The 14,241-nt window shown below is 41.2% G+C and overlaps 1 protein-coding gene across 14 annotated transcripts in view; it reads right to left on the reverse strand.

The window, feature by feature from the left end:
- Positions 1-14,241, reverse strand: part of UBE2F (ubiquitin conjugating enzyme E2 F (putative)) — an 84,635-nt gene that overhangs the window by 27,102 nt on the left and 43,292 nt on the right. For 5 of the 14 annotated variants that reach the window (XM_082312174.1, XM_082312172.1, XM_082312170.1 and 2 more), the window contains 3 exons: positions 7,208-7,240; positions 4,769-4,831; positions 793-2,347 (listed from right to left, as the gene is read on the reverse strand). In XM_082312174.1, coding sequence (XP_082168300.1) covers positions 2,294-2,347; positions 4,769-4,831; positions 7,208-7,240 — 150 coding nt within the window. In that variant the 3' untranslated portion in view covers positions 793-2,293. Of the gene's footprint in view, positions 1-792; positions 2,348-4,173; positions 4,355-4,768; positions 4,832-7,207; positions 7,241-12,323; positions 12,524-14,241 lie in introns of those variants that run through there. The other 9 variants (XR_014228197.1, XM_082312173.1, XM_082312176.1 and 6 more) reach the window with 5 other exon arrangements.

The following is a 14,241-nucleotide window of genomic DNA, read 5'->3' on the forward strand; positions in this document are numbered from 1 at the left end:
AAATATTAGGGCTTTTAAGGAACCCAGTGAATTGTAATGTCCTGAGACCGTATCTCAAAACAACCATGACAGATATACCTATGGAAAGTATTTTCCAGATTTTAGGTAACAAATAGCAGACACAGCACCCATAGCACCTCTGGCTAAGGAATACACAAGTCCTGAACTACTAAGCTGATTTGAGTTTGTATTACCAAGGTATATCCCTATTCTTTCAGCATTCAGCCCACCTGGCTGCCACAGAAAGCAAATCAAGAGTGCCCTATTTGCTCACTGTACAAAACAGCAAATCTTACAATTTTTAGCACATCATTTTTAAGTAGTCATTAAAACTTGAACACTTGCTCATTGCTTAGGAATCCGTGGAATCAGTTCTATTGACAATTAATGGCTCTGGCCATCCACATAATTCCTGACAGGCTAACTTCTCTGCTAAATCCAAAGCAGTCCCAGCTAATTAACTAGTAAGCAGTTCTTTAAATTCCACAAGAAAACTCATACTACCCAACTGATGAGATTGTATCAGTGTAAGAAGACTGAATGTTGGGAAACACCTTAGTTTACATAGACACATCAATCACCTTTTTATCCTGATTTATTGAGCTCCAAACCAAGAGAGGATGGTTGCTTATCTTCCAGTGATTGTGACCTAACTGCAGTGCAATGCAGGCACCAGGAATGTTCTACAAAGTGACACTACAAAAATGAACAATGCAAACTTTCCCTAAACTGGAAACAATTATGAGTTAAACGAAGGCAGACGGGAAAAAAAGACAACTGAAAAGGAACTACAATTTTATCCGAATGCTTTATTAAATGCTTAAAGCCACAGTCGACAAGCTTGCAAGAAGGTTTGAGTTTAAAAACTGGCTGAGCTTGGAAGTTGGCACCAGTTCTACGGAAACACCGTCACTACAGAGGATGCAGTCAACATGCCGGAGGGCAAATCCACCCTCCCGAGGGACCTGCGTGGGTTGGAGGAAAGGCTGACAGCAACCTCAGGAGGCTCAGCAAGGCCAAATGCAAAGCCCTGCCCCTAGGACACACTCCGCCCTTGCACGGGAACAGTCCCAGATGGGCTGGGGACAGCTCTGCTGGGAAGGCCTCCGGGCGGGGAGAGGCTGAGGAACAGGGCTTGTTGGTGGAGACGAGAAGGCTTTGGGGGGGACCTAAAAGCAGCCCCCCAATACTGATGAGGAGGTTACCAAGAGGACAGAGCCTTCTCAGAGGTGCACGGCAAGAGAACATGAGGTTGAGCTCATAAGCTGAAAGGGAGGGTGTCTGACTGCGTATATGGAAAAAGATTACCATGTGGGTAACTAAAGCTTTGGAGGATCCAACATCACCTGATGACAATCATAAGATAAACTCATGATTGGCAAAACTGAAGCCTTACAAAATTTATCGCAATGACGATGAAATCACAGTACCATTTAATGCAGGCAAATACAGGGGCCCTATCTCTGAAAAATTAATTAAAGTCACAAGGTAGCAGACAGCGTCCTCTGTCACTGAAAGGTCTTTTGATGAAAACCAATTCCAACATAGGTCTCCAGATCAATTCTGTAGCTGATAAGAAAGTAGGTTTTGGATACATAAGTAAAGGGCTAGCAAGTCTGAATAGAGATAATCTTTATCTAGCATTTGTGAAAATGGATGTTTGATGACTCTGCCCAAATTTATTGTACAATCTTCCAAAAAGCTACTGATATCTTGCAAAGCATGTGGGGAAGAGCTGTAAACTTACTCAAGCTGTATAAACAATTGCACATAATTTAAAAAATGATTTGTTTAAAAGTGACTTGATGATCACTGGCTGAAGGAAGCTGCAAGGGAAGAGGTTCAGTAACTGACAGCTCCTTCCTCGAGCTGAAGGAGGCCCCCAAGGGCCAGAAGCTGAAGCTGCACTAACTCAGATCTCAGACAAAACACAGGGGTTTTTTTAAAGCAATTAATTGAACAACTTGAGCTCTGAATTTTGTATCATTTTACATCCTAGAACAAGGCTGCTTTCACAAAAAACTACAACTATGTGCTCAGGTATAAGCCATAGATCTGATGCAAAACTTAAGAGGTTCCTTATGCAGGAAGAGATCATAACTCTACCTTGCAGCGTGATCTGTAACACAAACATTCACAGCACAACTGTTTTCCAAGAATCAATAATAAGGATTTGATATCTACAATGTGACTTCTTCCAGCATCTGCAAGGCGGCAGTCATTTTTGATGACTTAACTGAACAAACTTCAGTTTCACATTTTCGGTAACCAGAGGCAGGCTTCAGATTAGCTGTTAACCTCTCGGGCAGCCACGCTTAGCCTGGAATGTCAGCAAAAGATTTGAAATCTGAAATGACATCAGTGAAATACTGAGTCATCTCCTCCAGGAGAACCACAGAAGACAGCTCGAGGTACATTTGTTTTGGCTGTTACAAGCCATATACTCCCACGCTGTCAAATGACCAAAGGCATTCTCTTACAGTATCTGTTAGACACACATGTCTGTATACAAACTATTTGTATATAGATACATTTGCCCATCTGTTTGTGTATAGACTGTGCATGCGGGCACATATATTACATATACACTATCTGTATAATTGTATTACACACACAAAAATGTCTCAGGGAAAATTCATTAGCATTCCCATATTTATCATATCTTACATTGCAAGAATTTTCTTAAGAGACAGGACAGGACCACAGCAGTTTGACTTCACAACAAAGTGCTTATACACTACATGGCACCTATACCTGAGAGAGACAAAAACCAACTCATGCTGCAATTGCATCCTTTGAGGCTAATTGTAAAAGCAGCCATTTCTCTGCCTTGCATAATTGATTCTCTCCAGACTAGCATGTTTGGTTTTGGCTTGCTATTGCTGTAAGACATACCACGGAAAATCCAGCACTACCTGGTGCTGTCAACTATCCATGAAATACCTAAACTAAATTCAGATAAGCTCCAAAAAAAGTTAACATGGCAGAACATGAATTTTACAGATAGCTGTGGAGACTACTTAGAGTTTACTAAATAATAAATGTTTGTTCCAAAAGTATTTTTAATTTAGAAGAAATTAAAAAAAACACTCGATTTCCCTTCACTTCTTCCACAGCTGCTTTTATCTGAAAACAAACAAACCTTCCAGGCTCTTAGTACAGCAGTATGTATTTTGAGTGCTCACCTCTCCATTTTTGAGGGAGGTGTGTTTTTAAAAGCAGGGAAGATTATTCCCGTGGATTCCGAAGATTTCCAATTTCTGAATGAGGTTGAGAGATGCAGGACAGCGATTTCTTAGCACGTCATCACTCTTTGGGAAGAGGACATTACTCTCTGGCTGGTCTGAGGTCAAACAAGTTACTCAAAGCACTGGTAATGCTCACCTACCACAGCCTCAGCACATCTGACACAAGACTGTACTAGTATTATGGGAGTACATCTCCTTACAAAAACCTACCCAGACACCAGACAAACCGCTTTCCCGCTGGCAGTTAGAAGAAATAAAGAGCCAAATTCAAAACTCAGCAATAGGTGTGTAGCCTCACCGTTCCCAAAGAGCTACAAATTTCCCTGGCAAGATATTAGAGAATAATTCAGTCTAACAATGCAAACAAAGAAAATTATTCAGTCTGCACCGGTTTTGTTTCTTGGCCTGTATCCCCTCTGTGACTACTTTCAGTATTTTATGGCTTGGAAGGCTTCCTGGCACTCTTTGCCAAAATGATACAACAAAACCATTAAAAAAAAAACCCCTCTTCCAGAGCAGGTGTCTACTAAATTTTTCTCACCTTAGGCTTACAGTCTTGTCCCAGCCCTGCAAACACTGACAAATACCAGAATAGCTACGAGACCTCATTAAACAAGAAAACAGCTAGAAAGATGAACTTGCAATCCTGAGGTTTCCTTTTGAAAAATGAGATAAATTAGGTGCGCTGTCTGACTTTGCATTTTCAATGAACTCTTCAAATCAACATTTACCTGGAAACTTTCTTCAATCTTTAACTTCAACAAAAGTATTGGAAGAATTTAATTGAAACAAGAGATCTTGAACATGTCAAGTCTAACTTTTATATGCTTGAGGTATGCATCTGTATAATGTAACATGACACAAATTCAGAGACCCATACAAGGGGGAAGTTAGCACTTTGTTCACCTCTACCTCCATGCTCAATCTCAGTTGAACATCTGTGAGGTGTACCTTTCATCAGGCCACTAATCAATACCATGTTTTGCTTTGCCCCACCCGTAATACGCAGAACAAATAGGATCAGTAAAAAGAAAAAGTTTCCACTCCTGTCTTTCAAACGTGTCCAGATGTCTCCTGGCTTAATAAAAGCATACAACACGTAAGAGCTGTGAAGAAAAAAAGTTGCATTTTGAAAGAGACAGAGAAGGAGGAGATCTTTTTGCAGGCCTTTTAAGGTGAAGGCTACTCATGTAACTGCGCCAAATCAATTCACTATCATTTGTTGCACAGAACATGTACAACTTCAGGGAAAACCTCAGAAACAAGGAAAAGATCATCTATTTTGGGGATACGACTACATTATGGCCAACAATTCTAGCATATGGTGAATAACACTACTGTGTTGAGTTTACTTCCCAGATAAAACGCATTTTGTTTGAATTACTGGTTGCTGATACAATGAGTCATTTGACTGCCTGAAGTACCAGCTCGAATGCTTTAAAAGGACTGACTGGGAATCGCCGAGTACAGTGTGTGTATTTGTTTAGGAACAACATGCTTCAAATAAACTGCTGACTCACCTTGTCACGCAAATGATGCTCTGCAGCCTCAATATTCAAAGGATCATCAAAATTCAAAAGATCCTGGAAAAGAAACAGAGAACATTATAGGGTTCCCACTCACTGTGTCTGTCATACAAGGAATCCAAAGGCCTAATGAACAAGATAATGAAACAAAGCAAACAAGACCAGCAAGTGTAGTACCATTTTCTCACTACCTTGATAGCTATCCTTGTCAAAGGTAGATGCAAACGAGTTTGATGATTGCAAACCAAATCACAAGTCCATTAAAGGACAACAGCAGCAAGGCATTCGCCACACACAGCCCCATGACACCTCTCTCTGGCAGTGATGTATTTCTATTTGAAAACTGAGACAGCTTAAAATAAAATTTTGAGGGAACATTCAGTTTCAGAAGGCACAATTCCTGTTGATTTTTGTTCAAGGGCAAAGTAAACCCTTAAAAAAAAACTGCAAGCAGCCTGATGATAAAGCAGGAAGAGCTTCCTTAATATCATCTCCATAGCAAAGCAATTTAATTCCCTCTGTGAAGAAACTACATAACATGGAACCTGACAGACAGGAAAGTTTTAGCGTAATGCAAAAAACAGGGCCGAGAGGAAAGGGAGTGCAAAGACACCAAGAGCTAAGGGCACGTGGGGCCAGGGAGCAGAAATAATAAAAATAAATCTCAAGTCTGTCAGTTTAATCTCAATAAACATTAACTTCGAAGGGAGAAAGGGTCTAGGGTTAAAACCAAAGGAAACCAAGATGCTGATAAAAGAGGAATTATCATAAAAAATAACACTGAATCACAAAACCCCCTATTCTGCCTGCAGCCCAGATCACTTTTCCCCAGTTTAAGGTTAGCCTGTGACAGCAGTGAAATGCCACTGTTTCACAAGTGTGAAAGGCTCGTGTCACTCTCCGACTCATTTTCAAGCAGCAAACCTCCCATTTTATTCAAACCAGGACATCAATCCACCTCATTTTCACTCACTTTCTTGAAGAAAACCCCAAAAGAATCTGCAAGGCCAGTACAATCCAATGCCAGCTTTTCAAAGCCTAATTATTTACAAGAGGCTGGGTGTGAGGGAAATCCAAGAGGCAAGCTGGGAAGCACAGCTCTTACCGGCCATGACAAATCCCCATGGTCTCCGATGCATGACCATCGCTCTCTGCAGCTGTTTGCTCAACAGATTATTTTTACATGCAGTTCTGCCTCTAAAGGCACTTCTTTGTACCTCCAGTGGATTTCGCTTTCTCCCAGTTACTTAGCATGCAGTGGGAAACTAACTGTGAAATGCAATTACTCTTTGATGAAAAGGCAAATACTCTCCAATCCTCTAAATCAATTTACCAAAGAAGTTGTTGAAACAAATCAAGCCTTTGGATGCCAGGAAAGCTTAGGAGATTGTAGCCAGTCCCTGGCTTGGTCTGTGCTAGAGGTTTTACAAATGCACCGTGATCCTGGTGATAGTGCTGGGAGCACAGTCACTGCTCTGCCCCTCCTCCTGCAGGTAGCGGTGGAAGGAATTCCTCTCTCCAAAAACAGGCTGGAGCTAGCAAAGCCCACAGCGATGCTCCTCATCCAAAGGTTTTCACAGCCTCCTCTGTACACCCTGGAGTGGCTGAGGTAGTTCTCTCCAGAGTCAATGACAAACATAGCAACCAAGTTAGTGCCTTTCTTTGCTTTCTCCTGACCTTCCTACCCAGCAGCAATAGCTGTGGAAGGGGACCATAATCCTGGACTCCCTAAAAAAGGCAGCTTTTGTACAGTAAAGACTTAGCCTCTCTCCGCTGTTAGGGCAAGAGCAGCTGTTGCATCCTGCCTGCCTCTCGCAGCTTCCTGCCCTCTCCTCCATTTTCAAGTTGCTCCTGTAATTACGAGGCACAGGTTTCTTGCTCCTGTCAATCTAAGGAAAAGGCAGAAAATGGGATCCCTGAACAAAATCATACCATTTCTATGACAAGTTGGGGTTTGTGCAAATTCTGCAGGTAGGTACCAAGGCCCTTGAATAGGAATGTAAGTGTTCGAAACAGGAATGTGACTGCAGGGCAGTCATTAATTCCTAAACATAATTTTTTAAAAAAACATAACACCAACACAATTCCTTTTCAGAGAAGAAAGAACTTCCATTTCCTGCAAAACAGCGGAAGGAATTTCATACTGTGTGGAAGATCCCAAGTAACTTGTTACCAAAATATCCCATAATAGATTTTTAACCAAAAGTAAAAACGATGTATGACAAAGCTGGCATTTCAGACCGTCTGTATGAGTCTTGCACTTATACAAACAAAAGCACAAACTGATTTCATACTTGTACAACACCCACTGAAGCCAAAGGAAATAACGACCTTAATTTTAAGAGGGAACAGATAGGGTTTGCATTAGGCGATGCTGAAACCACATCAGGCAGGAAGAAGGGAAGTGGATATGCAAAATATTCATTTACTTACAGTAAATAAAGAGTTTAACCCCCAGACAACATCCTGCAAAGGAAAAGCACAGTCAGTTAGGCAGGCATTTCAGGTGTTTTGAACATGCTTACATACTTTATTTTTCTATTCATCCATGAAATTACTGGAAATCAAATCTAGATTAAGGGTGATGTTTTACTAATTTAAACCAAAATATTGAAAAAGCTTTCCCATTTCATGGATGCTTGATATTTCAAAGTCACCAAAAAACAAATAGTGCATATTCAAATACAAGTTCAGATCTTCCTGTGTGCATAGGAGCCTTATTTGTGTTGCTTCTCTGCTCAAGGAGAGGAATAATACCTTAGTATATGCCACCAACTGACCGCATTGCTTAGTTCAAAGGGTGCGTATAAAACTTAATTCAGCAATCCATTCTTAATGTTAAAAAATTAAAACGTGTCAGACAAATATTTGAAACTGTGTCAAAATATCAGAGAAAAGATTTAGATGTAGCATGAGTACAGAGAAATACCATTCTTATAAGAGCATATGTCTCAAATAATTTTACTGCCTTTCAGTATCTATTTAAACACAGCTGAATAGAGAGGGTTTGCAATTCCTACAAGCAGGAAGCTTCAGGGGAATCTGCCTCCAAATGCTATCATCAAACACAGCTTATTTCAGGGCGGACATCTCCAAAAGGGTTCCACTAGCTCTGAGCTAAGAGTCCACATCCTCAGTTACAACCTTCAGAGAGTAAGAAAATGCAGAAGATCCAAATATTACAGAAAGACTTAAAAGCATCACCTATCACCAACTCTGAGGCTAAGCTCTTCAACCTAGAGGAAAGACTATTTTCTTTAGTAGCAGCATAACTAAGCTACCCTACTGCAAAGTCCCACTCAACTCTGGGCACTGGAGCTCACACATATCAGACAATTAAGCAAGATCAGCATTGCACCTCCTGCCCTTACAGCCTGCTAGCACTTGACTGCCTACCCATGAAAACCACACTGCCTGATTTCCAGTAGCGGGACGAACACTGCATATTAATCATTTCATGGCTAAAATGTACCTTTCACAATAAAGATAAAGCCTCAAAGTAAAAACTTCTTATCCACAGCAAAGAACTTCAATAAACGAGCATATTTCAGTTTGTTTCCTCTTCCAGGCCCTCTGCTGAGAGTGGTGGACCACAGAATCCATACCCCTTAAGAACACTATCTAATTATGCCCTAATGAAAAAGACGCGATGTCAGCATTATCCAGACAACAACCTCTCACGATCCAATTCTCCTTTGATCTTGCACAACCAACCTACTCAGTTTATCTGCTTTTAATAACATGAATCTGCCCAGCAAAGCTGATACTGTCAGACACAGTTTTCAATTTCAGCATCTTCTCCTAATGGAGCTTCTGAAATCATCAGGTGTGGCAAAAACAGCAGCTCTTTCAAATGTACTCATCATCTTCAGTGGCAGCACAGACACAAACTGCAAAAAAGGACACACTCGAGACACCTAAGAATTACAGTTATCCATACATTTTAAGACTATAGTGCTGAGCAGTCATCTCCACTCCCAAATGACCATGCTGTCAGTTCCTCGGCAAGTATGAGAAAATGGACTATTTCAAATAACAGATGAAAGCCATCATTTTACCCTTTATTTAAGTTCTGTGCTTGTTCAGCTACAAACTTCAACTTCTTCTGTCACAGAAACTAGGCAGCAGAGGTTAGCAAAACATGGTATTAAGGAAATCTGTATTAAGCAATCCTGGGGATAAACTATTGGTACAGTGCAGTGGTGCTACAGAAAAAATAGTCAAAGTCACTGATGAAAGGATGATTTCAGTGGTGTGGAGAGCCTGGAGTGTAGGAACAGGCACGAAGGTCTCAGCTTCCACTTCACTCTCCTGCACTCAGGCATGAGAGGGTGCGCAGCACAGCACAGGCTGCCAGGGTCACTGCTCTCGGGGGGCTGCTCCGCTCCGGTGCCCCTGGGTACCCCTGGCATGGACGCAGCCCAAGGACTGACAGATGCAGGCTGCGTAACCAGGGACGGCTGAGAGTGCCTCTGTCTCCAGCCCGCCACTCTGCCCCAGCAGATGCTCTGACCCCTGAAGGGCAGGAGCCCCCTCCACTGCTGCCCTGAAAGGCTGTATTGTCCTTCAGGGAGGCAGAGTGAATGTCTCAGGGGTGTTAAGAATTTCTTCCGTTCGATTTTAACCCACTGTGTGTTTCTCACAGCATTTTGATAATGGGACCTTAATAAAGCACGGTAATTTGCTTTCTTCCACTTGAAGAAGCAGGAATAAATTAACTTTTTACGGGTCGTATTTCATTTACACCATGTGACAACAGACTGTAGCTGGAGAATGTGAAGCAGAGTTACAATACTGAGCATTAAAAAACATCCTAAAGAGGTATGAGGAGCTCACACCAGCACATTGGGGTCTGTCCATTTCTAAATCCTGCCTGAATGCCAAAACGGCATTCACAGGGTTGCAAACCGTTCACAACTGTTCAACTATGTACCAGCATTTCTAAAAAGTAACAAAGGAGCAACTCGGTCACATTGATTCTGAAATCCTGAGGAGCTCACCTCTTCACATTCAACAGCGCCAAAGCCCCCAGCCTCCCGGAGCCTCCCCACCAGGACACTCGCAGATTGTCTCTCCAGACAAAACAGATTCTGCTCCAATACAGGCAGCCACGAGCCATGCCTTACATAAGTAAACGTTGCAACTCAAAACAGAAATGAAAACTATATCAAATTATTTTCCCATTCTGTAAATACCTGCTTTTGAAGTTTATCTAAATTGCTCCCAAATTCTCATTTGCTGACCCCTGGTTTTAAGACTTTGGGACACTTGACTCATTCAGGCTGGCTTTGCACAGAGCTCTACCAAAAAAAAAAAAAAAAAAAAAGACCCACAAAAAGCCCCCAGCAAAAACCTCTGTAAGGCTGTGAGCTTTCACAGTGCTATACATTTTTACAGCCATTCTAGACACCAAAAAGCATAAAAGGATTATTATTATTATTATTACTGAATAACTTATGTGTGAAATTCTTAACCTCATTTCTGATGTTTCCACCTCTTCAAGTTTTATGATTTGCTGGGTTCATTTCATACCCTTGCATAGCTCCATAAAAAATAATGCTAAATTACTACCAGAGGGCAACACTTTTTGTAATGAGTTTGAGGCTAGCCTAGATTTAAATCTAGGATATTGAGAAAGGGAAGTGGGATGGAACAGATGAGCAAGAGTGAAGCAAGTAGTTCATATCTGAAAAACTTGACACTGTTGCATTGCAAAAATAATCAGCTTGTGTTATTGATTTCAGCAGAGCTGCTTGCTGCATGCAGATAAGCACTTGCCTGAACACTTGCTTCATATTTTCCTGATGAACTAAAAGGATTTGCAAGCCACCAAAGATCCTGTCAGATTTAACAGTTCTGTTTTCTTTGAATGTAATAAAGCATCATCCTTGGCTTCAAACATTTACTGAACTTCTGGCTTAAATACTCTGAAAACAGAAAGTTAACCCTACATACAAGAATTTTTAAAGGTTATCTTCACACATAAGAGCAGGGCAGATGTCACCTTAAAATGTTAATACTGCACCTTTATGGTACTCCACTTCAATGAGAGAATCTACTTGCAAAAGGAGATTCACATGGCGAATACTTGACAGGGCTGTTTCCTTTACAGTGCTTCTTTTTGTCTACTTTCTTCAACATGCTTAACATCAAAGTTACAGAGTAAAAGTAAACCCACTACTAGAGTAACCTCAGAGCAAAACCAAGGACCTCTTGCACTTTTTGGAAAAAAGCAGCATGGTCTGCTCAGGATGGACCCTGCAGAAAAGGCTGCAGAATTCCCCCAAATGCTTTATCTGCTTTCTGCTCCAGCTGTGCCCAGGCAGGCCCTCGCCCTGCCCCCCTGGTCCCCCTGAGGCTTTGCATCAGCACAGACATCGCCAACGAGGTTAGACGCCTTCGCAAGCCAACTGCAGGTCTCAGGTAAACAAGTGTTTTTAATTCCCCTCTACTGTGTTAGTTCAGAAGACTCAAGTATCCCACTTGAACTAAAGAGCAGTACCTGGTTAAATCCACAGTAGAAGGGGGGATAAGGCAGGAAACACACTCTGCTCCTTGGCACTATCACTATTTTGAAACCAAGCATGAGGAAGTCATAGAATCATAAAATCGTTAAGGTTGGAAAAGACCCTTAAGATCGAGTCCAACCGTTAACCTAGCACTGCCAAGTCCATCCATACCATGTCCTCAAGCACCACATCTATCTGTTCTTTAAACACCTCCAGGGATGGAGACTCAACCACTTCCCTGGGCAGCCTGTTCCAGTGCCTGACCACCCTTTCGGTGAAAGGTCAACACAAGCAAGTCAGAAGTTCAACAGACTGTTAGAAATAATCCTTTATAATCGCCCCTTTTCATTCTTGAGTATTTGTGTTGCATTTGAGCAAAAAGTTACATTAAGCCCCTGACCACAGATTTATTTACAGCATGTCAAATGAGGAAAAAAAAAATCTGCCACTGCAGCAATGTTTAAAGTTCAAGAGCAATGAATCAAAATACTAAATACAGCTTTTGAAATACCCTCTCCTGAGGCTAAAGAGTCTGAAAGCGTTGCATTTGTAGGACGTCCTAATTCAGTTAGTCACCAAATCTTCCCAAGTGGCAGCTCTCACAAGCACTCCACAAAAGCGATGCCATTGAAACCATGTAAGAGACAAGTGTTTAGCTATGCTGGCCAATGTTGGGAAATGTAACCACACAGCACTTCTTTTGCAGAGAGAGTAAACACATTAATTGTAAATGAAGATTTTCCTTTAACAGGCAAAGTATATTTAATACATTAATTTAAGCAGAGAACAAGCCAGACAAAAGCAGCTAATGAACCTCCAATCAAAGAAACTTCTTTAGAGATCCAAGGAGCATTTCTGATCTAATAGACTGATTAAATTAAAGCTCGTTGCTAAACCATTTTTTATATACAGACAATTTAACTCATTCAGATCAATGAAAGGAGCTGAAGTCATTTATACAAGCAAATATCTGAAGCTTTTTTTTTTTTTTAAACAAACTGAAGCAGTAACTTTAATAAAACAAGTGCCAAGCTTTGTACCTCACAGTTTGGAGAAGGGCTTGAAATTACACCCAAAAACTCAGCATGCTGAAAGTCAGGCCACTGCATGGCTGTCTCCTGGGGCAGCTCTCTGCTGTCCTGTCTGCCTACGCACCAGGTCAAGATGGTTTCCGCTTCCATTCACCTTCTTCCATAGTTTCTTAGGAACAAGCCCAGCTTCTTTCTCTCTTCATTGCAGCCTAGAAAAGCAAGCGTCCTTCATCCCACCCAGCCCCACCTTCCCCAGGCTCCGATGGATTTTTCTTTCTACCTCCCCAACACGCCTCCAGAAACATCTCTGATTTCTCCCCACAGACTCACCACCTGTTTGCAACCACTACAATGTAATTGACTGCACAAAACTTACACTGGTCCAACGGGTTAAAAAAAAAAAAAGTATATTTTCATGCCAGAGATGGTAGGCACTGTTTAGCTTATGAAAAAACTGCTTCCCTCCTAAACAGTCCTCTCCCAAACAAGATGTTCTTTTTTACATTTCCTCTCCCTGTCCTGCTCCTCTCTAATCTTGCATATAACACTGCTACAGTATCTTGCAAAATTCCTGTAGCAGGTAAAATACCGTTTCCACCTGGAATAAGGTGATGAAGAGAATGTCAGCTTTCTTTAATCAACCACAAAGGCCATCTCAATTCTCATATGCCTGCAATCCCAGCTCATGCTTCCCACCCAAACACAACAAGAGTAGTTTATTTAGAGGGCTTTGGGTAATTTAAATGGCATGAACTGCTCCAGTTAGCAAACACAAAAAAAGGAGGAAGGCTGAAAAACGATTTCTTCTGTGCTCAAATATACTAGAGGGAAGAAAACAGGAACAATTATAGGCTGTTCTTCTCCCAAACCAAGACAGTTGTGAATTGCCAAGTATGCAGGAACACTTGACTAAAACCCCTTACTTTTGTTACTGACTCCTTGACATTTGTCCCCCAGGTTACTTCAGAGCAGGCAAATAATCTTTTATAAATTGTTCCCAGGGGAATTCTGTGATAGCTTCTTAATGAACTACACTACAGTGATTATGAACACTAAAGCAATCGCCCTCCAGAGACCAGTCTACTCAACTGATTAACGTTGACACAAATTGCATATTCAGAAATCAACAATTTGGGGAAAACAAGCATGGTTTAATTAGACTTACTGATGTACTGCACTGTTCTACTGAATCACTTTTTAAAAACCTTCTAGTAATAAAAGCTACTGTCTTTAAAACAAAGATTAGGCTTTGTCAAAAGCCATTAAAGAGAGAAAAAGAAAATTTTTGCAAATCATTTATGAAGGAAAGGTTATTAAAAGACATTGATTTTTGTAAGTATTTTCACCAGCGTGGGCATGTACAGAGTGGGGCGGGGCGGGGGATCACTTCTTATAAAACTGATAAAGCTGGTTTATAAAATCAAAATACAACATATCCCTGCAGAAAGACTTCCTGACATTCATTTTAAGAAAAATAGAATAATCTCAGATATACATAGAAGATTGTATTCAGTGGCTTATAACTTCTCTTTACCAAATACTGGGTCTGAAGTTTTTTTGTCTGCTGCTTATTCAATTTTTAGAGGTGGAGAAGAAAGGCAAAGAAATGAAAGCAGTAACAATGGACATTTTAACCACTTTAGAAAGCAAAGGTATTGAATATAAATCTTTTGCACTGCACTGTTCTTTAGATTACTTCCTTTACAGAGGGAGACTTGAACCACAGAAAGGTACCTTGTGGTAAAGCTGTGCCTTTTGCAACAGCCACAAATACCTATCTAAATTGTGACTAACCAGGACATTCAGAAACCCCTCTGAGACAACTAAATCTCCCTCGTTTGGTTTTCGCTGAACACGCACAGGCTCTCCCCAGTCCCTGGTGCCCCTCGTGAGAACCGCCCCAGGCCAGGCACTTGCAGAGCGAGCA

This window comes from Platalea leucorodia, assembly GCF_965183815.1.
Source record: "Platalea leucorodia genome assembly, chromosome: 5".
NCBI classification, from domain to species: domain Eukaryota; kingdom Metazoa; phylum Chordata; class Aves; order Pelecaniformes; family Threskiornithidae; genus Platalea; species Platalea leucorodia.